The following is a 26662-nucleotide window of genomic DNA, read 5'->3' as shown; positions in this document are numbered from 1 at the left end:
CTCCCCTTCTGTATTTAATCCCACTGGTTCTGTGGAGCTTGTAAAAAAGAAAAAAGAAAAGAAAAGAAATAATAATCCTTTTAAAAACTGTCCACAGAACACATTACTGCCTCTGTTGTGTTCCCTCATGCTTCTCTTTCTGTCTCTAGTCAATCTCATGCCGGCTATATTTAGCTGGCATCTATTTAAACCATTCCACTATATGCTTCACAATGCTCCCTGGGCCCGAGGCTAGATTCAGTAGGCTTCTCCTGGGAGGCACTCGATTAGGAGACCTAAATTGCAGAGCTGGGAGAGAATTGAATTTGGGGAGCGAAGTGTGTCATTACGCAGACAGTGTGGTATTAACCTAAGTGCCTCGTTCTTTATGCAGTCGTAAATTCAAACAAGGCTGCGCTTAATAAACACGCATCCCTGCTAAGTTACCCTGAAACTTGCTCCTCATGAGAGGGGGGGGGGGGGGGGGAGGAGACCTCGAGCTGGCTCTTTGGAAGTTGTCTTGAATGTTTAAGACCACAGATGTACAGTTTTATCACAAATTGTGGCACCAGTTGGCAAAAAGAAAAAAAGAAAGTAGTCCTTTCACTGCCTGTATTAGTAGAAAAGTGCTGAGGTGCCTTAGTTACCAATGTCTCTGCCAAAACATTTCTCAGCCAGTCAAAAGCCAGGGTGCCCAAAAGGCCCACGACACACTTAAACTACTAATGACGAACTGAATGCTCCCGGAGAAATTAGACTTCCTTCCCACTTGCATACACATGTCATGGACACACACACACACACACACACCAGATGGTACTAACAAGTTACAGTAGCTCCTTTATTGGTAGAATGGGCGAGGCTGAATAGCAGGGGCCTGTATTCAAATGCTGTGCATGTGTAAACGTGAGGATGTAAATCTCTTAAAGCTGAAGTAACGACACCGTTACTACAACACTGAGGTCGTGTGACATTGTTAGTTGTTTCTTCCAGTGAGGTTTCCCACTGTCATGTCTTGAATGGCTGCTACATTTAGCAATTCGCACACAGGTTTAGTGCATTCGTGTTTAGTGGCACAGGAGTCTGGAGCCATTTTCAATCTTATTTGATTCCCCCTTATTGAATTATTTAACACAAGGGAGTCGGGCCGGAATACACCTGCAAGAGGCTTCAACATGGCCTGCAGGGTAGATTTTGCAACGTGTAAAAATAACAAGAAAAAAGATAAATTAACTAGATTTTGCTAAATTAATGAATTATTTATTTATTTATTTTCGCTTTAGTAAGTTTATAGATCAAGATGCAACAGAAAACAATACCAATCCTAGTTTGTGGAAAATTGGTGAAAGTTGGGGAGTTAACTGTTATAAAAATAGTAACGGCATCGTCGGAGCCACACCGTGAGCAAAACACACTGAGAAGCAACAGGCTTTTGCACATCTTCGTGTGAAGAGAAACACTTTGGCTTGTTCATAGTTGGATTTGTAACAACCGTGAGGGTGTGACCATTTTCAGGAGGCGCTTATTTATTTGCCATAACCGAGAGAAAACTGTGAATCGTTGTGAAGCTTACCTTTTTTACTCAACTGACTATATCAAGATGACACTGGGCCCTGAACTACAATCAGTTTGAAACCTCTAACTTATTCATGTCCTGTGTGTGATTCTTGTGTTGCAGGAAACGGGCAAAGCCTCTCGGGGGCCATGTCTGGGGGCAACAGCTGGACCATCGTCACTTCTGAGGTATCCGTATCACCGTTTAACCAGCATAAGAACATGTGGATGTTTTCCTTATAGTTTGTTTTGATCAAGTTCTGTAAAAAAATTTTTTATATCTATTTATTTTTGAAGACAAGTGAACTGTCTTTAGCCACATTGACTTGTAAACATGAATTTTTTAGGAGACTGTTGCAGAAACCCTGAAGCCTTCAGCAGGAGGAGACCACCATGAAGAAAGCCACACATCTTCAGCAGGTGTCTTTCCATTGTATTGAGGCCATCATAGGAATATTAATGGCAAAGAAAAATCATTTTCTAATATTTTTTCCCCAACTCATCTCTCTGATAATTTAAAAAAAAATGTTACGTCGCTGCTCGCCCGGGTCCGCCACGCTAAATGTGTCCCCCTGTGTGTGTGTGTGTGTGTGTGTGTGTGTGCGTCAGGTTCTGGGGAGGCGGCTGGGCCTGCTAACGGAGCAGAGTCTGCAGAAGCTCTCCACGTGGACGACCACCTTGTAAGCCAACTCTTCACATCACACTCTGTTATGTAATGCTGCTATTTGCGACACGCTCTCCGAATATACCATTGTGATTGTCCAGTGGGGAAAAAATTCTGCCATCTTCTCTTTTCGAAGTGTCTCATAGTTTGAAGGATGACTCCAGATTACCATACGATGAGGATTCAGATTATTAGTCCAATGGTTGATTGAGATTGCTCTGACAGTAAACCTAACTATCTCTCCATATATGGAAAAGTCACTCATTTCACCCCCAAGTTTGGGTCTGAGTTTCACAGATAAATACCAACACACACAGTGTCTTTATTCTGGACAACATGCACTCAAACAAGCTTGTCTTTGGGATGGTTTTTAATCAAAAGGAATAATTATGGTCGTCTGCAACGTTTTTGCATCAGTGAGCTTGACTAGAGAAGCATTTTTAGAATCCGTTTCGAAACCGGCATGCAGCTTTTCTTAGTTATTCATCATGTTGAGATAGATGTGTGTTTTGTTGATTTCATTGAATTATGAATTATTCAGTCTTCGGTTTCTTCCTCCTGCCACTGACAGAGTTTTGGCAGATGAACCTCAACCTCGCACATAACCTTAACATCTCAGATGTTTGTGCTATGTTAAACTAACTCGTTTACTTGATCATTATAATGAGCGCCCCAGGACTTGCACAGTCTGATCATCCAATTACAGACCAGATTCGTAGGCGTGCTGCACATTGGTTACGTGACCTTCTCTCCACACTCGGAAACACGGAGTCACTTTGAAGGACTGCCAGACACTGAAAGATGAAGTTACCTTGGATAAATGGGCCGAAGCACTCACTCACTCACCGGACGTGTCCAGGAGTCCTCGTCCTCAGAGGCTTAATCCCTCCTCAGTCCGTAGTGGGTTTGGCTCCTGTCTCCTTAAGCCCTCTTAAACAGATTTTTACTTAATGGGGCTTTTTCAGGAACCCTCTTTTCTGCACTTCTTTCTCATCAAAAACAATTTCAGATGTATTTAACTCGGTATTATTGAACCCTGTCCAAGTTTTTAAATATCATCAGTGTTCCTACTCGTGCAGCAGCATTCCGTTTAATCATATTTTGAGTAGATGAGGGAGTCGGTTAATACATGTTTGTATATTTTGCAGAACAAAGAAGAACTTTATGAAGAATATTTGCTTTCTATTGAAGAGAGAAAACCACGACTGTGTGCAGATGTTAGTTTGCCAAAGTCGGCTTCTTGTAGTCAAAGGTTCTCAGTGGATTTTTGAATATAAATGTATTTATTTATTTGTTCCGTGTTTTCAGTCAAGCGTGCAAAGAGAAATTAAACTGAATAATTGTCAATAACAAACTGGACAAATTGGGGCGTTCTAAAAGGGGTAGTGTGTTTCTAGGTAGAACCTTAACATTAGTTTGGCTTCAGGCGTTGGAAGATGCATGTTTAACATTGAATTGATACCAAAAATGTAAATTAAGTAATGATTAATTGCTTAATGGTAATGCTTATAGTTATGTATATTTATCCTTAATTTAGAGCTTAGGAAATGTCTCTGTATTGTGTACTTTTCAACAACTGAATTATGTGAAATCGTGACATTCAAATGAATATTAACCTTTTTGCTTTTCTGTCCAGGCATCAGAGGAGAAACCAGCAGAGCTCAGCGCAGATCAACAGGCGTCCGTGTCCGCCGCCGTCACCGACGGCCCCGTCACATCCTGCTTTGAGGCGTCCGCCAGCCTGGTCCACTGTGATGACCCAGGCGGCCACGCTCGGAGCCCCGCCGGAGGACCAGGCACAGTCCAGCCCCGACCCCGACTCGTTCTCCGACTCCTACACCCACGTAACTCCGCCTCCCGACGAGCCCGCGGCCTCGGCGCCGAGCACAGAGACGCTCGGAAGCGCCGAGTTTCCACCGGAGGAGGAGAAACTCTCACCGGAGGCAACGTTGCATCCGCTGAACGGGGAGGAGCTCCACCAAGACCGGGAGGAGTCGGACTGTTATTTAAGGACGACCGACTTGGGAAAGCAGGCAGGTAGGAACGATCAGGTTCCTGTCGGGTCAATGTTGCAAACAAAACCATGACGACTTCAGCATATTTTGGTTTTTGTTTGTCCATATTTACATGTTAAAGCTGATCAGATCGGCACATCTGTATCCTTCCCATGCTGCTGCTGGAGACTAAGCCATATGTACCGTTTGTGTTTGAAGTGTACTTGGTGGACCAGCTGGTTCTGGACTTGTTCAGTATCTGGGCCAGGAGGTTGTCTGGAGAGGCTGTGGTTGGTATGAGGAAGGGAGCATGATCTGACAGAGAAACTTTTTAAGTTGCATGACATCCTGCGGAAGTAAATTGGCTTCAGAGGGACTGAGACCTCTAAGGTTTTTCTTTTTTATTAATAAATTTTTTTTTGCAGCGTGATGGTTTTGGCCTGCAGCACCTTTTATATTTCAATAGCGTCAAATGATTGAGTCAGTGATTTCTCCGAGGTGCCTGTTTTTATAACCATCGCTTATCAAAAGTGATCAATTTTAAAAATTGAAAATGTAATTTTTTTTTTTAAGTTACCATATAAAGGATTGGAATGAGTCTGCTGATCTGTGGCAGCACCAGAGAACTTTAAGGACGATGCCTTTTCCAAGCAGGAATGTGACTTTTGTCTTTGAAAAAAAAAAAAGTGGCAAATAAAATACTTAATTTTATTATTTTGAGATAAAAATTTTATGCAAGTGTACCAGACAAATTGAAATTAGGAACTAGGGTTGAGTGCAGCAGTTTCCAATATTGCAAAATCTAACAGATTCCTTAGTTAAAATCATCTAACTCGCATGTGACGATTTAGTTTTTTCCACTGCATGTATCGCTACAGATGATAATAACGTGAAGATTATTGTTATACAACCGGATGTTACTACTTGGCATGAGATGGAGTATGTGCTGGGTGAAAGTTGGGGGTGACTCGTGGTTCAGTCTCATTCTCCCACACTTTAAAAAACAAAACAAAACCACCGATCTCCATCATGTGTCCAGGATTTGTTTCCAAACACACTGGCCAATGAGCATGCCACGCACAGCAGAGCCTCCTTTAAGAAAAAGTCCTCACTGCTCAGCTGAAGTGTTGTCTAACATCAGACGTGTGAGAGCAACAATAAATGTATCCCAAAAGTCACAGATGGTGATCTTTCTAATGCATACATCCAAAGTTAACTATGAATTGTTGTTTTCACACTTTAGGTCAGAAGTAACCGTATAAATCAGTTGAACGTTTCCCTCAGCCGTCTTCACACGGGTTCCTTTTCTTTCCAGAACACGCTCCGGACTCGGAGGCGGCTGACGGGAGGACGGCGGCGGAGGAAGAGCCCGAGGTGAGGAAGCGACGGTCTCTCTTAGCGGCTCTGGAGCAGATTGGCCGGAGGGAGGAGGACGAGGCCGAGGAAGAGGAATACCAGCTGCCGCGGCGAGACGACGACAGCGGCTTCTCTGTCAACAAGTGCATCCTGGGCGCCGTGATCCTTTTGGGCCTCGGCACCATCTTTTTCTCAGGTGCGCGTCTCCGCCAGTGTCCCAACGTTGGCTCAAAAGCAGATTTAGACGCTCTTGAGACTGAGGTGTGTTGTACCTGCAGGTGTCTTCATGGACCTGGATGAGGGTAGGTCGATTCAGTGTCTCGTTTTGTGCTCAGCTCTGTGAGGAGATGAATGACTTCTCACTTGGACACGGCATGTTTCTGTCTCAGCATGCATGCACACACACACACACACACACACAAAACAAACAACTTTGCATCTGATACTGCATCTGTGCAGCTATTTTTAAATGCTCTCCACGCTTTTTTAGCTCACACCAAGTGAGAGATGGAGGGTGGGAAAGATTTCATGCAGTTTGGCTGTGAGGATTATTTTCTGTTGCCAAAAGAAAACCTTGCATCTCATGTTTATATAAAAGCATGAAGAATCAAACACTAGCATGCTATAATTTGCATTTTTCTTTAAAAAAAAAAAAAAGGACTTTCAATACAAAATAATCCTTCCAAAGGCAGAAAAGCATTAGAAGGTTAAAGGCAACTTAACAAGGTTTTCAGCCAGCAATTATTTGATTGTCTCTAACCTTTTTTTGTAATGAAGTTTGTTTTTTTGGTTTTTTTTGTTTTTAATGGAAATGTGCAGCACAAACGTCCCTTATCAGCTCAGCTTCCGAGGCCATATTTTAATGTGAAAAACCTTCCCAACACTCTTGCTGGATAATTGCTCCATTTTTAATAATGTGCATTTGCAGAAACAAAGCTTCAGTGCGCTCTGTGACGGTACATTATAAACGGCAACGTGAAGCTTTGCATAATGATTTGCAGAGAGCGACTATAATACCAGGGAGCTGAAGGAGGCCGCGGCTGCAGGAAAGCAGGTCAGTGTGACGTTCGAGTCTTATTCGTTGTTTATGTTTGTTTGCTGCAGTAATTTCACAGTCGGGTGTGTTCCACCACATGAATCTTAAGTGTGATATGACTAGGTAGGAAATCACCTACAACATTACTGCTTTTATGCAGCTTTTTTTTTATTCCCATCACAGTCTTTTCAGCTACCCCCGTTTTTTTTCCAAGCATAACAACAAGAACGCACCTAAATTCCCAGAATTGTATTGTGCCATGCGCTTTGTCGACAGGAATGGCTCAATCCCGAGGTTCCACCACACCCGGTAGATGCTGACAGTTCAGAACTTCTAAATAAGTTAGCCGAAGGGAGCGAGCAGATTTCTGTGCTCCAAGCCCAGCTTCAGGTGTGACTCCATTCTGTCCCTCACCTCGTCTCTCTTCTCCGTGTGTCTGCATTATTCTACATACACAAAATGTGGCTCTGCGCGAGTGTGCGCGTTGAATTCTCACTGGGCTCGCTTCCTGCTCTGTTCTTCTTCTTTTCTTCTTTTTTTTTCTTTGAGCAGGCCCAGAAAGATGAGCTAAAAGTAGCCATGGGACATGCAGCGGAGGGAGCAACGGAGCGACAGCAGTGGGAGGAGGTGGAGAAGGAAAACAGTAGGTTGAAGACAGAGATGGCTTCTCTCCCTATCCTTCACAAAGAGAACGAGAGGATGAAGAAAGAGCTGGAGTCTATCCCGGCCCTACAGAAAGAAGTAGAAACACTGAGATCCACTGTGACTGAATTAAAACTTCCATCAGGTACAAAGGGACGCAGGGAGGGAAGGATATCCCATATAGAAGCTTGATAGTTGGTAGAAACTGCTTAATTCTTCTGTCCTGTTCATTTGAGTGGCACCTGTAGGCGTTCAATGACCTTTTCTGTTTCCTCCAGCCCCTCACGCAGAGCCCGCCCCTGTGCAGCCGGCTCCAGCCCCCCCTGCTGGCCAGCCAGAGGACGGCAGGCCTGGAACGACTGCGTCTGAGGACAAACGGGGCAGGAAGCAATGGGATGAGCGAAAGGAGAAGAAGAAGGACCTGAAGAGGGACAAATATGACACGGGTGAAAAGAAAGATTGGAAAGAGAGAGAGAAATCTGTTTGGAAGGACGGAGAGAAAAAGGAGCATAGAGATGGAGGCAAAACGGAGCGGAAGAAGGTTATTCATGAGTTTGACAAGGAGAGGGAGAGGGAAGGTAAACATAGGAGGGAAGAGATGAAACACTGGAAGGAGAAGGACTGGAAGAAAGACAAAGATAGGAGCGGCGATGAAGGAAAACCCTGGAAGAACAGAGATGGGAAGAAGGAATGGAGAGAGAGGAGCGACGGAGAATGGAAGGAGGAGAAGGACAGGAAGAAGGTGAAGCCTGAGAAAGTGAATGAGGGAAAACCATGGCGGGGTAAAGGAGAGGACAAAGACTGGAAGAGTGGAAAGGAATGGAAGAAAACTAAAGATGGCTTCAAGGAAGAAGGCAAAGATAGGAAGGAGTGGAAGGTGAAAGGAGAGAAGAAAGAGTGGAAGAATGAAAATGGCAAAGATCAGGGTCAAGAAGGGAAAGGAAGGGGTGAACGGAAACAGCGGGAAGGCAGGATGGAAAGGCCAAGTAAGGAGGAGAGGAACCGCCTGGAAGAGCAAGAGTGGAAGAGTAAAAATGAGAAACATGGTAAGGAATGGAGGAGGAAAGACAAGCGGTTTGAAGAAGACGATTGGAAGAGAGGAGGACAGAAAGAGAAGAAGCGCCACGACGACGGCGCGAAAGACAAATCAAAGAAGAACCGGCTCAGAGACGATCACCTCTATGGAGACCAGAAGGCGACGCACTCGCACCGCAAGCCCCCGGTGGGCCAGCCCGAGTACTGGGTCCAGCAGAAGGACCGCCTCCACCACGACCCCGCGCCGCCGCAGCAGTGCGACTCGGTGGAGGCCTGCGCCCAGCAGGAGCGTCTGCGTCCCGTCCCCTTAGCCGAGTTCGACGCCATATTGCAGACCTACCTGGCCAAGGCGGCGGAGGCCGGGGTGGACCGGTCTCGAGCGGAAGAGCTCCAAAAGCTAATCCCCGAGTTCTTCCAGGACGGCGTCTTCGTTCACGACAAGATCAGCTTCCGGGACTTTGTGGAAGACGTGGGAGACATCTTGGAAGACATGGTGGAAGTGGACGAGAGCGACGACGAGGAAGACAGCGCCATCGAGGAGGAATTGGAGGCGTTCGAAAGGGAAGTCATGGAGGCGTTCGTGGTGGCAGGAGACAAAGAGAAGAGAATGAAAGGGGAGTGGAGGAAGGAGAGCGTCCGGGGGCGTGGCTGATGGAGAGACGGACGGAGGAGTCGGGACGGAGACGGTTTATTCAAAGGGAACACTTCTTATTGAACCACGCGTTTATCAACTTGTCATCCTGTTTACAGGATCTCGTATCCCACTTCCATCTGTTGTCCAGCAAGTTAATGTCGTTTCACTGTTAAACTTCTGAGTTTGTTATTTTACCGACACACACACACTACTATGTTGGATTTTTTTTTTTTTTGTGCTTAGTTTATTGTTTACTTCTAACTTTTTTATTTATTGTTGCACCTGCAGCTAATGAGCACATCTATTGCTGTGAAGATAATTTCTGCTCACTGGGCTGCAGTGTCATTTTTGCATATGAGGGATTAAAGCTGTTGGACACAATCGGTTGCACTGACACGTTTCTAAATAATTTACTTAATAGTTTATTTAAACACCCCCACACTCTCCCCTCTGCGCAGCGCCATTACTTCTCTACACCTGCTTCTATATAGTGCCATCATTATGTACTGATTTATAATAATTAATCCTTTGATTCACTGACGGAGTACTTTATTTTACAGTTTTCAAAGTGAGACTCGCCCTCCTCTAGTTCAGATTTTTTGAAGAATAATAATAAATTGTAATTAAAAAGAAATAAGGGAGAGGTGAAACCGTTAATAAAACATCCATTTATTGAGCTGAATTTAGTCTTAGTGTAAGAAGTCGGTGACGACAGTTGCAGAATGTGTGAAGACTTAACTATTTGTAATAACAGTCGTTAAAATAGTTAGGTTTTATATTTCTTAAGGATCCTTGACTCCCGGATGTATGGATTCATACAAAGTAATGCTGAACAGATTTAAAGTAAACTTTGTGAAATTTAAAAAAAAATATGAGTGCAGGTCTTTTACTTGGATTTTGTACATATTGCAGTGAATGTGTAAGAACTTGCTGAAATGTAGAAATCTATCATTTATAAAATTTGGCTTTGAAGTAGAAAATAATTGATGGGCACATAAAATGTATATTTATTTCCTGGTACTTGTGTTGTGCACTAAAGTGTTCTTAATAATTGTTTTATTTGAATGTAACAGTTGTGTTCGGTTTGGCTGTGGTACTTAATGAGTCAACGGCGTTCTCTTCCTCTGTTTACGTGTTGATGGACTTGAAATGTAGCCGACTGGGAAGTCGACAGCCGTGCAGAGGCAGTTTTCTCCGAGGGTGTTTTGAGGCAGGATGGTGCTCGGTGTGGGCTGGTTGGCAGCTGAAAGAGCTTTGAATGTCAGGATGTTCAATGTTTGCCACTGTCACGAAGGAAAATAAATGTAATGCCTCCCTTTGATGAATTGACTTGCTTTGTCCCTTCTTTTTTTTTTTTTTTTTTTTTAATCTTGCCATTTAATTTTTCGCCTACTGTTCATCCTCTACTATCCATCTGCCTTCTATACTCACTTTATCAAACTTAGTAGTATGTTGAGCAAAAGGCAGAATACACTGTGGATACGTTGCCGAGACAACCACAAATAAACAACTGAAACCGTGAGAGGAAGCAACTGTACCTGGAGCAAAACGGCCTTTTCCAGGGTGAAATGTATAAATCCCATGCAGCAAAAGCCCGAAGTCAAGCCACAGTTTTCCCTGTGGTTTGTAAAGAGACGTAGCGTCCTGGCAGATTGGGACGTCTTGGTGTGTTGCTGAGAGATAAAATGTTTGAATCAAGGGTTGCCATAATTATCTTATGTGATCGTTTGATCGGTTGCTGCTTTTTATGTGGTCTGATTGAAAATGTGTGGAGCTATATAACATGGTTGGGGGGGGGGGGGGTTGAGAATAAAGAAGCAGACATGGCGAGATAAGCTATGATAGTGTTTTGTACATCAGACACAAAGTTTGTTTTGGCAATCAATTATTCTCCCTGTTGGAAGGAGACTGGAAAGTGAGTGGGGGTGAATATGAAGCTTCTTTTTTTTTGTTTTTTAACATCAACTATGTACATATTCTTGCTCATTAGATGGTTACAATCTTAAGTGAAGCTTCAATTGTTATATACACACGCAATGGACCAACAGTTGGAGGAAAAACAAAAGCATGTATCATTTTCCTTGCAGTTCACGATTATACGGCACGTTGTTTTGGACTATAAAATTTTAAAAAATCCCAGTAAAAATATGTTTGCATTTGTGGTTGTAATGTGCCAAAATGTGGAAAAGTTCAAGGAGGTATGAATACTTTTGCAAACCACTGAACATAAAAACAAAAACACATTCTTCCATATTAGTCTGTTTGTGTAAAAGTCACTTACATTCCCCCCAAACATTCACTTCCCTCCAACTGATGTCTTCATGAGAGCGTCTGCGAGAGGAGACTCAGTAAATTGGCCCTGCGGCACCGTGAATATCCCCTTGTATTTATTCTTTCAGTCTGAATAGAACCTCTAAAGTCTAAAAACACTTTCAAGATATGAATTAACGGATGCGGTCGGCGTTCAGACGATCCAGGACATGAGTCATGTTTTGAACAAACGACAAGTCCTTGGGTACAGATATACACCTCCAGCTAACCATCGGTCACAACGTATGAATCACAAGACGGCTCGCAGCTCGGCCTCACTGAGAGCCCTCGTGGTTTTCAAACCAGCTCATACAGCAGGACCATTCCTCAGTCCTCCATGGAAGCTATTTATTTCGTGATAGTTGCGGCGCTCTTCTTCCTCAATGATGGCCCAGGGAACGGAGAGGGGAGAAAGTGTAGACTGCTGGTTCAGGTATATACGGAGGTGTGTGTTTGTGGATGTGCGTGTCATGCAACCCAGACACAAAACACCGGGCGCAGGGACATTTGGATGATAAAGCCAACGTGCTTGTTAGAGCTAACTGCCTCCCTAATATGCCAATTGTGCACATCCTGCCAGCGCTTTTGCTTAAATGATAGGACTTTTCTGAGGTAAAACCCAAATGCCTCGTTCTCAAAACTTTTCGCAACGCAGACTGTACAATTAGAGCTGATTTACCGTTTTCTTTTTGCTCTCTAAAGCATTCCACCCAGTTTAACACTCATACAATGGGAGGGGGGAAAATTAGGCTGTTGTCCAGGCATTGGCATGGACTGAGCGAAACATTAAGAACACTATCAGTGGACACACGCACACACACACACACACACACACACACACACACACACACACACACACACACACACACACACACACACACACACACACACACACACACACACACACACACACACACACACACACACGCACACACGCACTAATAAGTTGAGCTGGTCATATTTCCTCTCTTTGTTTGAGTTTTTCCAGACTGAGGTGTTGCATCCAACAGTCCATAATTCTCTCAAGACTGGTTACATATTGAATTTGCATTTGAAAATTCAAATACATCACGGAACCACATTGATGTATTTACTGGTTGTAATGGTTTATCACATACCCGAGAAGACGAGTCCCTCAGATCAGCATTTCCACATCAAAACTCTATTAAAGTTGTTGTATCTGTGCAAAACGATGATGTAATTCCTATCTTTTCACAGGCCTGGCCTTGCTTATCTCTTTCAGGTTACAATGGAGTCTGCAGTTGATGTTCAAGGCTCCTGCGACACAATGAGGAAGGATTAGTTGTGCAATCAGAGCTCACTCACCTTATACAGGTAAAGATGCACAATTTAAACACAAGACATCTCATATACACAGTTTCATTTGTGTAGTTTACCAACACAAAAGTCCTGAAGATGTAAAGTTCAAATACTTTGTTGGGATATTTTGTTCTCAGTTATCTGCATGTATTTTTTTTCCTGGTGATTTTTTTGCTTTTATTAAACATGTGAAATACAAACAGAGCACTGATACCGAATCCAACGCACTTTAATCCAAAAATATCCTGTTTTAAAAAAAAAAAGCCATGACAGTCCTATTTTCATTTCCATTGGTGCATTACAGGGACAGAAGAAAGGGAGTGACGTGATTGGAAGGAACACTTTTTTGGGGCATCTGCTCAAACATTATATCACTTCTATGTTTTCTTCTTGTTTTGTTGTGCTGTTTGTGTCTGCGTTGTGTTACTGCCTGCTCTCCAGATGAGAGCGCGTCCTTGTATAGAAAGGATAAAAAGGATAAAAAATAAAAAAGTGCCTGTAGACGTGTGACGGGGAGAATGAGAAGCGACGCAGCTGAAAGACGAGCAGACATCATTGAAGTAGATTCAGAACATCTGTGGCTTCATTTGAACAGATGTTTCAAGATGTCACCCTAAAGGACGTGACCTCCGGCCAGATGTTTAGTACATTTGATAGAGTCTGTAAAATCAGGCTTCAGAAAACTGAATCAGTATTTCCAGTTTTGTACTTTTCTTTTTTTCTCCAATGCATTTCCTTGTTTTACAAGTCAGTTATTTTCACTAAACGTCATGCTTTCTCCTGGCAGTATGGGTTCCCTCTCTCTCGGTACAAAAACATGCATCTGAGGTTTATTTTTTTTATTTTTTTAATGTGCTGTGGCCTTGGTGTGAATGCAAAAAAACCTCCCCAAAAAACTCTGAGCTGCTCCAAGGAGGCCTCCAAGACCCTGAAGTCCAACTCTGGAACGACCTCGATGCAGTATGAAAGAAATCGCAGTGGACAGCGGACAAAATGCCCCGACAAGATTTGCTTCGATGAGCAAATCGTACTGAGTTACTTCTGGAGTCTTTCACACAAATAAGCAAACTCAGAGACAAAGCAAAATGTGCTCTCTCTCAGACAACTGGTCAGATTACTGTAGCGATGCACAGCGGTCCACAAAACACATATGACGATCCAGTCTTTTTCATAGTCTCGCCTCATAAGAATATTTTTTGCCATCTTAGCTCTCGACTCCAATGCGGATTAAATGTTTTCACCCTGAAATTCACAGAATGAACTGCTTACACATAGATAAGGATTTTGAATAAGTATATTATATATTCTGACAAGCTTGAACTGATATGACGAGTCACCAATTAGCAAACTCTAATATTGCTTCTTCCTCTGAACGACTGACAGTCCATTCATTTGTGGCCAAAGATAATAGTAATAATAATACGGTAAAGGACACATGTATTTAGTTCACAAAAATATGATTCACTTACAATCACGTATGGCACAATAATAATCATTTGCTTTGCACTTCTGACAGCTTTTCCATCAGGTCAGATTCATGTTGAAATAGGAGTTGCCTGGATGTCTCATTGAGTATTTTTTCCCTTCTTTTGACATGGACCATGTAATTAAGAGTTAGTCATCGGTTGTGTACGTACACAGCCTTTAACAGATGTGGCCTCGCTGTGCTTTTTGAGTCACACAGCAACAGTTGGAGCAGCTTTCCTCTGCTCTGCTCCAACCTGTGGCCTCGAACAATAATGAGCAGTCGGTGCGGCTCCGCTTTTTAATGTGTCGCATTAAACGTCCCAGGTGGACAATATAGTTTGTCACAAAAACAAGAGTGCGGAGACTTCCCCCTCCAGCCTCCAGTCTTTTCTCGCGATTGTGTTGTGTTGCACTCTGCATGCCACAGCAGTGCACTGAGGAGCAGTTCCTGAGGCCCTGACAGAGGATGCAGGGCTGCTGCTCACAGCTGTGGAAAATTCCATCTGGTTGCTTCTCCACGAGGCGCTGGCTGTCCACTGGATGGCGACAGAACTGTAGATTTTTTTTTTTTTTTTTTGGTGCCAAACCACCTCTCTGCTGATGATGCATAATTTGTTCACCGGTGTCAAATTGCCTCTGTCTTCTCTCCCCCATCTGCTCTCCATCACGGTTGTTGTTTTTAATATCTCCGTGCATGTATTTTCCTGTTTTCCTGCAGAATGCTGGCGACCCTGCTGCCATTGATAAACTTATGGACGAAGAGCTGAACTTTCTGGAGTTTTGGCAGCCGATTGGGTCTCATGCAGGCCAGGATTTGGGTGTGGTGGTGGGGTGGGGGTTGGGGGTTAGATGGGGAGGGGGGGTGTCCTCAGATACTCCCAGGCCAACATGTTTTACTGACTTGTCTGTGTGCCACTCAGTCCAAAGTGGAAGTCAGCCAAATGGGAAACACCCTGAAGTCCCTTTCAGCTGTGAGTTTTATCTGCAGTTTGCATTTCTTCTCACCCCGAGTCTCACCAGCAGCTGCCAAGTTGATTAAGACACTGGCTGGATGTACTGCTGCACAGTTTCAGCTGCATTAAAACCAGTTCTGGATCATTCCCAACACACACACACACACATGCAGCAGCAGCGGCATGTGCTCACAAGCCTGTGATGAAGGATCTGAGTGAGGGAACGTATTGTGTCAAAGCTGGGAACGTGTGTGTGTGTGTGTGTGTGTGTGTGTGTGTGTGTGTGTGTGTGTGTGTGTGTGTGTGTGTGTGTGTGTGTGTGTGTGTGTGTGTGTGTGTGTGTGTGTGTGTGTGTGTGTGTGTGTGTGTGTGTACATTCTTTGCACCTCTTAATCCTCGTAGACCTCACCTCCCTAAAGCACACAAACAGAGGTGTGGTGCTGGGTTTTCATGAGCTGGGGGTGTGCATTTAAAATATCTGACAACTTATTGTATTAAAACACTTTTTTTACACTGGATTTATTGTAAAAGCAAAACAGCTTGAATTGGATCAGAGGGTGGATGGATGTAAAAGCTAAATCTTAAAATCAGCTTTGGTATGAAACCATAAATGTGAGGTGTAAAATTTTGAGTTCAAGATTGTATACAGTACACAGGTTTATGTATATTTTATTTTGAAACTATCAATCGTGTTATAGCCTATATATGGACCCTGACTGCTGTTGCACAGTAGTGTACAGTTGGTGCTTTTGTCTCACAGAAGTTCCATGCTTCAAGTCTTGTTGGATGTGTGGGACTTTGCATGTTGTCTGTGTATTCTGGTTTGCTTTTACCATCCAAAAAGCATTAAAGCCAATGTTTGAAGTCATTCTAAACTTGTGAGTGTGTGACTGTTTGCACTTTAATGGACCCTGACCTGGTTTGCCTTATAGGGTCAGCTGGACCTGGCTCCAGATCCAAAGGAACAAGATACATATATGGATACAAACAATTATATCAAATGTTGAAAAACGTTAGGGAGTCAAGCATTCAAACAAACAAACAAACAAAAAATACTTGGTATTTTGAAGAATCACATTATAGAGTTAAAGACTTAAAGGGAAAGTTAACAGCTGTGTGCACTGTTAACTTCACCTATTAGTTTGTGCAAGTGTATCGCTTGTCTTTCTTTGTGTTCACTGTATCTTACTATTTCAGGGTGTGGCTGAACCACAAAGCTTTGAACTCAATTGACCAAGGGCGCAACGTTGCTCCACGTTGGAATAAACCAAAGGGGGGAAAAAAAACCAAAAAACAACACATATCCATGTATGTGCAAAGATAGTCACGAAAAAGCTCAACGGAATAACAAAATGTGTCAACTCTCTGTTTCTTTTATAAAAAACAGCAGCCATGTCGGTTGGAAACTGTCTGTGAAAAATGATGTGTTGCTCAAGCTGCGCCTCTTTTCTACATTCCTGCTCTCAGGCACACGCCCTATGACAATGAAAAAAAGAAAAAGAAAAAAAAAAAGGTTGGCTGGAGTGAGAGAAGTTAAATCACGGAAAAGATATGTGTTGCTTAATCGAGCTCAGGACGAGAGAGGAGGATCTGTGAGAAAGAAAGGAGAGCTGCTGGAGTAGTTGACACAGTTTTCTGCCGCTCCCTGACCAAACGGTAAGCTTTAGTTTTATTATTCTGACTGTTCATTCTGTGCAAAGCCCATGTAATGTATTTATTTTTCCAATTCAAGCACTTCGCCCGGCAACCTAGAAAAAGAAAAGAAAAAAATCATCGGTTTAGCTTATTTTCTACACCGTGTCATCAATTTTGAATGCTCTCTATTGTCATTACGCAGCTTGGTGGCCACACGGATCGGGTTCTTCTTCTCCGTAATCTAACTCCAAACCTTTTACACTTCCAGAGACACCGGAGTCTCCAATCACGTTTACTTATTTATTTGCCGTGTGTCACTCCTGCCTTTGGCCGCTCTACAAATTGCCAGGATTAGTTAGGGCTAAATGTAAATGTGGGATGCGGGGCAAGCCCCGGACGTGTCCGTTACGCGCGACGCGACCTGCGTTTTCGGGCGTGCGCGCGCGCGCGGCGTAGGAGGAGGAGGCCTCCGTTATAAACCCAGTGAAAATAAAGAAATAGTAAATCGCGATCACGTTTGAATTATTCACATTATGATAAGACTCCGGTGGCATGTAATGACACGGAGGGGGGAATAGCGACCTGGGCGATGACAGGTAACATGCCGGCGGAGGAAGTGAGTCAGTCGCACCTTTGCGCAAACAACCGGGCCAGGGTGGAGCTGATCGGCCCGCTGGGAGTCATCGATGTCCATCAGTCATCGGGAACCAGAGCTCATCCTCTCCATCAACTGCTAAAGAAGAAGAAGAAGAAGAAGAAGAAAAAACAAAGACCTTTGCAGATCAAAATGTATGATTTATGGTGGGACTGGAAGGGTTGGGTCGTCTAATTTGGTGCACATGCAAACTGGTTTGTGCACCTCGAGCCTTCTCAACTTGTCTGAACACTCCTCGTGCTATTTGTTTTAGACGTGTCTCTCATGCACAACGTAAACGTTAATCCTCAGCCTATTCGTGTCCCTTGGTACATTACACACAGTAAATTACATTTTTGTTGCTATTAAAGCAGACTTTGACCAGCTGAGTCAGTTGAGAAGGGGTCAATGACTGAAGGGAGTAGTACTAGGGGCAGGTACAGTTTAGTAGTGGGGTGTGGACACTAAAATTGAAGGCTGCCACTTAAAGCAATTTGATATTAAAACCCACTAATTTAGAAATTAACTTTCAGAGTTCACGCTGCCTTTGCCTTTGTTCATTTTCCACTGTCAACATCAACATTAATATCAGGTTTAAGAATGTACCCCTGGTTATGTTGTTCTTTTCAACATCTGCTGTGTCACTGTAGCTGGAAAGCTTTTCAACAGACTGGAGAACAGCTTATTAGAGCCAGTAGAGAACACATGTGGCCAACTAGATTACATAGGTAATTGAAGCTCGGACTGTATCCCTTCATGCACAATCTGATTAAAAAAACAACTCAAATATCTGCATTTCTTTCAAGTCACGACTAAAATACACAATACAGCCCAACAAAAAATATTTATTTTACAACATGCATTGGCAACCTGAACCATTTAACTAATAAAATCAGTTTTGCAGGGGAGCATCAGTCAAAAACCATCCTGAGAAAATCTGTCTCATGATTTCAGTCCTGAATTATTCCAACAACATTTTATTTATAAGTCCCTCATACAGTATGTAATGCAATGGAACATTTTTACAGTTTGATGTTGTACACTGCTTTAAAGGACATGTTTAATTAATCAGCTGAAATATTTAATCAAAGCCCCCCCTGTGCAGAAGTTTGTAGTTAGTGGATAAAGTGATAATATGCATGAAATAGAGATAAAGTGACAACATTTGCATGGAGAACTGTGAGAAGCTAGCTTTAATATTTATATTTATGTAGAATTCTGAATCATAGTTTTGCAGCTCATGTAGTTGTATAATTAAAAAGGAATAATGTTCCTTCTCTGTTCCCTTATATGACGTTTGCGACTGGAACTCACCAGGAGTCAACAAATCTTTTCATTGTGAACCACCAGACTGTCATGTGTGCCGAGAAGAATTCCATTGAAAGGCCTGAAAAAGAGCCGGTCACACAAATAGAACAATAAACCAGGCTTTACACAAGCATTCATTCCACTTGAGTCACTCAGATCACAATCTCTGCCCCGTCAGTAAGAAACTACATGTGCTGAGAGGTCTGTCGGGAGCTTCGTGTGGATTCCCAAAAGCCGAGGCACATCTCTGCCTCGCCTTCAAACCCACACGTCTGTTCTCCTCTAATGTCTGTTTACAGCTCCGGCCACGCCACTTCTCTTATCGGACCAAATCAACAACATCCTCCTTTCTACCCATTTGTAATTCTGTGGGTTCTTGATGTCTCCCGTTCTTGTTGGTTTCATGTTCGTGTCATTACGTTGGAGAGAGACACTAATGGATCGCGTCCTGCCAGGCATTTTGACGTATGGACTCTGAAAACAGGAGGACGCTCTTCATACACCGTCTCCGTGCCGTTTGACTTGTGAAGGATGTCGGTGAGGTGTCGGGGGCAGTTACAGCTGCCTGTTAAATAATGAAAAACATGCTGATGACAGATGTTGGAAAAAGTTGTGTGCTTGTGTGTTTTTGTGTGTGTGTTGGCATGGTAAATAGACATGAAACTAAAACCTGGGTTTGGGTGGCTGCTCTCACTCACCCACTAATTAGGTTAATGCAACAGAGGTCCTAATTGGGCGTTGTCCTTTCCTCACTGTGTGTATGTGTGTGTCTTTTTGTGTCTGACTATATGCATGCTTTTTTTTTGTGAGTGTGTGTGTGTGTGTGTGTCTGTGTCAGATGGGAGATTCACCAGCTTCTACAGTTACTCCAACAACATAACCCCGAGCGCCTCCAATTATTATTATCCATCCTGTGACCACTGCTGCCTCGTGGTACTTTCCAATACACTCTGGAAATCCTGCAGCGGGGCCTCACCCCGCACTGCCACGATACTTATCAACACTGCTCAAGTATCTGAGGCATTTATTTAAGCCTTTTGTTCCTACTGTGAGCGGTTGCCATGGGATTCTGCCTTGTGCAGGCAACAGAAAACCAAGTAACCTAGAAAGTTTCCCTCCTTCAGCTGAGCAGAAAATTGTGGATCGGCTAAGTTAAACATGGTACAGCCACAAGCCTGAAGACTGTAGGCGTAATATTTGGTATGACCCAGTTATGTATCACACAGTCATTTTGACAAGATATTGATCAAAACACATCACAACCTTTTAGTTGTTTTCATTGGGATACTAGGAAATGGACAAGTTCAACATGTTGAAGAGTTAGTTTGCTTTTAACTGGTAAAAATCTGATGATTCTTGCATATTAAATTGTGAAAATGATTAATTTCTCCACATTCTATATATACTAAATGAGTATGTATAATAAAATGTATTTGCAAAGAAAACCCCTAATCATGACTTTATAGATCTCTTAGACATATGTTTATATGTTTATATATTCACTTAGTGTTTGTATGCATATGATCAAATTTGGTAACAGTTAAGAACTGTGAGAATTGAAAAGTAGAAGTTTCAAAAATCTGACACGAGTGACCCTGATCTTAATGTTTTCAATCACGTTTTCTGTGACTGTCATCAGGTTACAATTAGTTTGGAAGAAAGAGAAAGAACTGATCAAATATGCAGCCAGTGACATCTAGTTTCAGTCCTAACATGATTATGATGACGTGCAAGTTTTACATAAGCAACAACATTTTGTGTTTGTAAGCAAGTGGACTGAGTGTGAAAAAGGTGGCAAAATGTAAAGTGTCCCTTCCTGCCAGCTGCGTTATGTGCTCATTGAAACTCCAGCTTTACAATAAAAGAAATGTAAATATCACGTACAATGATCAATCATGACAATCAATTCAAAAGAAAGTGAAGGATAGATAAATGCAGAGTTGACAATTCTTTATGTTTGGTGGGATATTTTTGATATTTTTGAAGACTTTTGAATTTGTAATGAGTCATAAGGTTCGATGTAATAAGCTTGGTTTCGGTCTGCAATTTAATATTGTCTCATTTAAATGTTCTATTATTTGCTTTATTTTTGTTTTCTATCGTCTTTAGTTCTTTAAATCGTTGCCGTATCATTTTGTATTCTGGTTCACTAGAATAAAAATGAAATTTAATTGAACGTCACATCTCAGAATAGAATAGAAATGCTGTTTTAAAAAGCCATTTTGTAAGTTGTTTTCCTGAGGTGATGAATACTTTTTCATTTCCATTCTTATGTGTATGCAGTGCATTCTGATGGAAAGACGCACATCAACCGTGTTTCTCATCATCGCTCCTCTATTTTCATTTGTGTGATGCATTGCGAAACCACGGACCCCTTTTTTTTTTTTTGCAGCTGATATTTGTCATCGAAGGCAAAGCACAAGCGTTACTAATAATGGCTTTGTTCTACTCCAGTGTCCCAGAAAAGCATGACAGGGAGCCGGCGTGCACAATTTACTGAAACTAAAGCTGTGAGATGGAATGCCATCACCATTAATTTCCCTGCGTACACCTGTGTTTTTATTATTATTATTATTATGGTATGTCAGGATAGATGATGTGAAAGCAACTAATTTCAATCAGCAGCACACTCCAAAGTTCAATTGAGCTTTTATTACACCGTGATGGCAAAATGTGTGTAAAATTGACATGCAGTATGGAACTGGGGCACAGCTTCTGTTTTCATACCAGATTTAAAAATCCCATTGGGGACTCGCGTGGATCTCTGCTGAGTCAACTCATTCTTGGATGTTTTCAATCAGACTGGGTATTGATGTTTGTTTCGACTGGCGATGGCGGTGTTCTTCGGGGTGGTGTGTATTCTTCGGGGTGTTGTGTATTCTTCGGGGTGTTGTGTATTCTTTGGGGTGTTGTGTATTCTTACAGTGTGAGGGTGAGGTGTGCTGCAGCAGACGGGCATTAGGCAGTAATCTGAACTTGAAGCCTGCCGCTTGCTTCTGGGGATCAGATGTCCACTGTCAGAGATCACAGCACACATTGTGTTTACCTTCAGAACCCCCCCCCCCCACCCCCTTCTCTTCAGACTTCCATTGCTCCGGCTCTCTCGCTCTGTTTACCTCAGAGAGCTTTTCCCTCCTCTTCTATGCTGACATCACTTGTGTGTCTCACCTTTCTTACATGCTAATGGGAAGAAGACGAAGCTAAAAATGTCCTGAAAACTATTTCAAGATGTGATGCATCTGAAGTGGCAGTACTTCTCTGTGCGCTTGTGTATCTTTACTTTTGTTGAGCCAATTAAAATAAATCAGAATATGCACTGCGATTGCTCTGAAGAAAATAAGCGCTTGAAAGAATTTCAAGCTTTTGCATACTGCATTCCTCTTTTAGGCAATTTATTAAATATCATTCATTAAGTGGAAAGAGAGAGTGCAAAATGGTTCCTTATTAAAACAATTCACGGCAACTGTAATTAACGGCTTAATATTTGCGAGTCTGAGCGTTTGAGATATGGCCTTATCAATCGTCACACTCAATCCTCCTCTCTGCCTCTGTCTTCTATAGAAACATGGAGGGAGCCATTAAGACGATGGTGACCACATTTCTATCTTCCTCCCGGGGGAAGGACAACCTTGATTCCAAATCCTTCCAGAAGCTGGTGCAGAAGCAGTTCGGCGGCATGATGGAGGTGAGGACGAAAGCACAACACCTTCTGCCTGTGTTTAATCAAGAGTCCTAATATACATCAGAGAATGTTCGTTTTTCAGTAACACTGTTCCTCGTGTGCCGTTGTGTTGTGTTCAGGATACAAACAGCGGCAAAAAAATTAAGGAGATGCAGGCAGGGTTGGATGCCGACCATGATGGAAAGGTCAGCTTTCAGGAATACCTCTCTCTGATTGGTTACTTGGCCAACAGCCTGAGCGACTCCAAGACCGGCAATTCACAAGCTGCTTCTGACGCCTCGTAGACGACGGTTACGCTGCGGCGTTCACAAGATCTGAGATGTATCGGCCCTTTTTCAGCATCTTTTTCTCATTTGCAAACATTCCAGTCAGCAGATAAACACTTATTCTCAGCAGTCCATAATCCTTTTTTTTTTCCTGAGTTAATCACCCAGCTGTAAAATGCCCCGAACTACATTTTATTGTCTGTCCACATCACACCATGTTGTTTTCTTCTGTTAATGACACACTGAAGGACTTTGAGCTGGTTTTCTTTTTGTTTTCTTTTTCTTTTTTAATACCGATTATACCAAGGATGTACACTCTGTTTTCCAAATAAATGCTTTGTACTAAAACTACTGTTTATTGTGGTGATTCTACTATTATTTGAACTCCTGATACACTTTTTTTTCTTCTTTTTTTTTAACACTGTTCCACAGACACCGACGTTATGATACCTTTCATAGCGAGCAGCAACGCTTGCTAAATATAGCTTTGACATCCCTGACTGCTGGAACTCAGCAGCCCTCAGATGCATCAGCTATTGCAACCAGATCCTGACATACAGTACAAGCATCCCATTGTGCACTGTCCTCCATTCTGCAACACTATACACACACATACACACACACACACACACACACACACACACACACACACACACACACACACACACACACACACACACACACACACACACACACACACACACACACACACACACACACACACACACACACACACGCTGCACTACCCCACTCACTGACACAATATACGGCAGCACAGGCACACAAACAAGAACATGCACTTACAATCATGGCTGATTGAAACGGACGTATCCAGGAATTATGGAATCAAAGTGCATTTGCATTAAGGCTGATGTTGTTTGCTGTTCTACGTCTGATCTCATAGAAAATTTATTCAAGTCTACAAAGTGTCTCCGTCATTGATTTTTTTATATTTGTTTTGTTCCTTTCCTTCAAAGTCTGGTGAACATATGGCACAAACTATTTAAACTATGTCTCTGTTCTTGTTCAAATAACTGTATGGTGTTTTTTTTTTTCTTTTCTTGTGTTTTCGCCTGTGCATGTGGTGTATTTTTAAGCCGAAGGTGTCAATGTCTTTGTGAAAGTGTGCATGTGTGTGTGTCCTTGCATTGTCATGTTTTCCTTTGTGTGTGCACTGCCAAGTCTTTGTATGGGGATTTCTCTGCATGGCTACCAGGTGTGATGGCTCCATTCATCAGTGCCGCTCCGATCCTCCGGATACTGTATCAGACCTGACCCCCCCCCCCCCCCCCCCCCCCACACACACACACACTCCTGCAGTAAACATCCAGCCCATGACAATGTTTTCTGCAGCTAAAAAAACAGCTGCATTCATACTTGTGCTACGACCTTGTTCATCTTTATCTTGGCACCGTGTTAATTCAAGCTCTCCCTGCAAGACTGTTCTTTGTTTTGACACGAAGCACAACACAATTGCACAACTGAGGAGCTGGATTATCTCCTGTCACAATATCAAACTGTAACACCGTAAGTGATCTGTTGTCGCCATTGCAGCACAGCGAGCTGTGCTCAGCCACTTTCCCAGACAACTGAGATAATCTAAAGTATGACTTGTGCAGACGAATTCAGTTTTGTCAAGCACACTCGGAGTCCTTTAACTTACTTAAACCCTCATGTATATTGACTTCTTAGAAACACACGACGACATTCAAACAACCAAGGACTCAGATGGCTTGTTGTCGTATTGTGGGTATTTCAATTTACTTAATGTATCACGGTACTTACCATTAGGGTTTTGGTCGATACGTCACATCTGACAAGGACTGCAATGAGGATATTATCGGTGTTCCATTTAGCGGATGGCAGGTGTCTAATGCGTAAACAGAGAAGGAGGGATGGGTAGGAGGAGAGGGGCAACAGGTGGAAGGAGGGAGAGAAGAGGGATGGGTGGAGAGTGGGATGTATTTAAGACGCCGGTGTCCCCATCCTCCTTATCAGACACTGTTGCTTTCCCTCTCTGCACTCGACCAGCTGACCAGCACTCATCCTGCACTCAGGTAAGAACCAACCACAGGAAGATGTCGAGGACAGACTGTCACCGGACATTTCTCTCAGCTTGTTTTTTAACGTTATGAGTCAAAGCAGCTGTTTGTTTTTGTTTTTTCCCTTCTTCTTCTCTCGGTTCAGTTAGCACATGAGGCAGTGAACTGTCTGCAAGTGAACTGAATGTCCCTGCATGACAGGGAGAGCTATTTGTTTCTTCACTGAAAAGTTATGAAACCATCATTTATTTTGTTATTGGGACAGCAGGGAGATAACAATGTGCCAAAAACAAAGATGCTTTCTCTTCGTGCTGATTAATTTTGCAAACTGAGTCCCAGCGAAATGGATGATGTCGCATGTAAGCTTCTGATTGGCAGTGAGGAAAAGCCCTCTCAGTTCAGAGGTGATGAAGGTTCAGGAAAGGCAAGGACTTACACCTGTCTTTCGTGTTTTCTGCCATCCGGTCCAGTCAAAGCAGAAGCAGGATCAGGTTGCCTCTGTGTTACATCTCCTCTGCTCTTTGGGCTTTTTAACTGGCTTAGAGTTTCACTGCTTATCAGCTGGCTCACATGTCCAGCTGCTGACGAGGTCCTGACTCCCAGAGGCCCAGGCACTGGAGCAAAGCAGCAGACGCACTCAGGATTAGTTTATCTGTGATTAAATCTTATCTGGAGCACTGGCTGCAGAAGAAACACGAATATTCCCAAGAAATGTTAAACTGTGAGGTTGTGCATGGTTTCAGGTGCAGAAGATGAGCTTCTGGCTGTATCAGTAGTGGCTGTTATAGTCCTTGATTGGATTTTTCTATGTGTGTTTATTTTGCTATGCACATGTCTGGATTGGCAGTGTATTCAACAGAAACACACTGTCTGCATTGGATGTATCCTCCATGCTTCGCTGAGTGCCCTCAGCAGTGACATGCGCTGCTCCATGTTGTATCCTTAACGTGCCACCCTCTGACTTCTCTTCGTCTCCAGAATGTCTTTGCCCAACTTAGAGAACGCCTCCACCCTGGAGAACGCCATGCAGCTCATGATCCAGACCTTCCATAAGTACTCTGGAAATGAGGGGGACAAATACACACTGAGCAGAGCTGAGCTCAAGGAGATGCTTACTTCAGAGCTTGGCAACTACCTCGGGGTAAGGAAACACATTCACAGATGCTAGATTTCATGTGTAAAACAGATCAGACTAACTTTTTTCTTTTCAAAAAATAAATATCCTTACACACGCAGCATGCCCAGGACAAGGAGGCAGTGGATAAAGTAATGGGCGACCTGGACTCTAACAATGACGGGGAGGTAGATTTTACTGAGTTCATCATCCTTGTCGGAGCACTTACTGTGGCCTGCAATGACTTCTTCCTGGACTACAATGAAAAGCAAGAGAAGAAGAAGTGAACGTGTCCCTCAGCACAAACATGTCCACTCCACACACCCAGTGCTCCAGGGAGGAAACAGTTAAGGCAGGAGAGAATACCCACAAAGGGAAAACTGTCATGGACCTGATGTGCAAAAGTACACACACTTCTGATTGAGTAATACATGTTGGATGTTTGTGTATTTGTGTGCAATGTCCCATCACAACCATTCAAAACTGTGTTATTGTTGTTAATATTATTATTACAATGATGTGCAAATATGGAGAATCTAACAACCTGTAACTGCTCACAGTGTGAATATCTATCTTATTTCTTCTTCATTTCTAACATTTTGTTATACATCCATGCAAAGGAATTCCCCCCTGGAAAGAATAAATGTGACCTTGACTCAAACCATGCTCTTTCGGCTCCGCTTTCATTTGCAGCAGGAAACAAGTAAAGTGCAGAACATGAACACCAGGTGGCAGCAAAAGGCCCTTATTGAAGATGTGTCGTTATCTCAGGGATTCGTTGAATTAGTCTTATCTCCTATGCCACATGGTCACAGCTCTTCAGGCTACTGTGTGACAAATGTGGGTTTAGGATCACCATTACAATTAGAAAATAAATAAATAGATTGTATTATTTGAACATAAAAAAAATAAAAGCTTATTAAGAGACCAGTGAAACAATTGCACAGGTTTTTACTGTATATTAATGAAAAGTCGAAGCAACCTGGAACAAACCAATTGCTTAAAAGTCATGCCTTAAAAGCAGACCATGCGTGTGA

General features: G+C 42.9%; 3 protein-coding genes across 9 annotated transcripts; all 3 read left to right on the top strand.

The window, feature by feature from the left end:
* Window positions 1-1655: 1655 nt before the first annotated feature.
* Window positions 1656-10219, top strand: pbxip1b (pre-B-cell leukemia homeobox interacting protein 1b). Of its 7 annotated transcripts, none has more exons than XM_080500641.1 (11): window positions 1656-1722; window positions 1881-1953; window positions 2143-2213; window positions 3834-4234; window positions 4411-4485; window positions 5507-5743; window positions 5826-5849; window positions 6549-6601; window positions 6860-6973; window positions 7136-7226; window positions 7504-10219. In XM_080500641.1, exons 2-11 carry the CDS (start codon window positions 1927-1929, stop codon window positions 8910-8912), a joined length of 2502 nt encoding a protein of 833 aa, XP_080356767.1. In that variant the 5' UTR covers window positions 1656-1722; window positions 1881-1926; the 3' UTR covers window positions 8913-10219. The 7 variants fall into 7 exon arrangements, with proteins under 7 accessions (XP_080356767.1, XP_080356762.1, XP_080356764.1 ...); XM_080500636.1 differs by having other exon boundaries at window positions 7136-7370; XM_080500638.1 differs by lacking the exon at window positions 4411-4485 and having other exon boundaries at window positions 7136-7370.
* A 6230-nt stretch (window positions 10220-16449) lies between these two features.
* On the top strand, window positions 16450-22817 carry LOC308133891 (protein S100-A16). The gene is made up of 3 exons (XM_080501427.1): window positions 16450-16600; window positions 22083-22206; window positions 22323-22817. Exons 2-3 carry the CDS (start codon window positions 22087-22089, stop codon window positions 22485-22487), a joined length of 285 nt encoding a protein of 94 aa, XP_080357553.1. The 5' UTR covers window positions 16450-16600; window positions 22083-22086; the 3' UTR covers window positions 22488-22817.
* Window positions 22818-25490: 2673 nt separating this feature from the next.
* s100t (S100 calcium binding protein T) lies at window positions 25491-25912 on the top strand (the record flags this gene model as incomplete). The annotated part of the gene is made up of 2 exons (XM_080500973.1): window positions 25491-25652; window positions 25748-25912. The coding sequence occupies 2 exons, from the start codon at window positions 25491-25493 to the stop codon at window positions 25910-25912; spliced, it is 327 nt and encodes a 108-aa protein (XP_080357099.1).
* Between the last annotated feature and the right edge of the window lie 750 nt (window positions 25913-26662).

The sequence above is a fragment of the Blennius ocellaris genome (assembly GCF_963422515.1).
Source record: "Blennius ocellaris genome assembly, chromosome: 8".
Classification (NCBI taxonomy): Eukaryota; Metazoa; Chordata; class Actinopteri; order Blenniiformes; family Blenniidae; genus Blennius; species Blennius ocellaris.
This window is presented reverse-complemented; position numbering and strand designations above follow the sequence as displayed.

Excerpts from the sequence above, each read along its gene's own strand:
- LOC308133891 (XM_080501427.1), top strand. The coding sequence starts at position 22,087 with ATGGAGGGAGCCATTAAGACGATGGTGACCACATTTCTATCTTCCTCC. Across the intron at positions 22,207-22,322 it reads AGTTCGGCGGCATGATGGAG|GATACAAACAGCGGCAAAAA; the intron begins GTGAGGACGAAA and ends TGTTGTGTTCAG.
- pbxip1b (XM_080500636.1), top strand. The coding sequence starts at position 1,927 with ATGAAGAAAGCCACACATCTTCAGCAG. Across the intron at positions 5,744-5,825 it reads CGGCACCATCTTTTTCTCAG|GTGTCTTCATGGACCTGGAT; the intron begins GTGCGCGTCTCC and ends TTGTACCTGCAG. Across the intron at positions 6,602-6,859 it reads CCGCGGCTGCAGGAAAGCAG|GAATGGCTCAATCCCGAGGT; the intron begins GTCAGTGTGACG and ends CTTTGTCGACAG.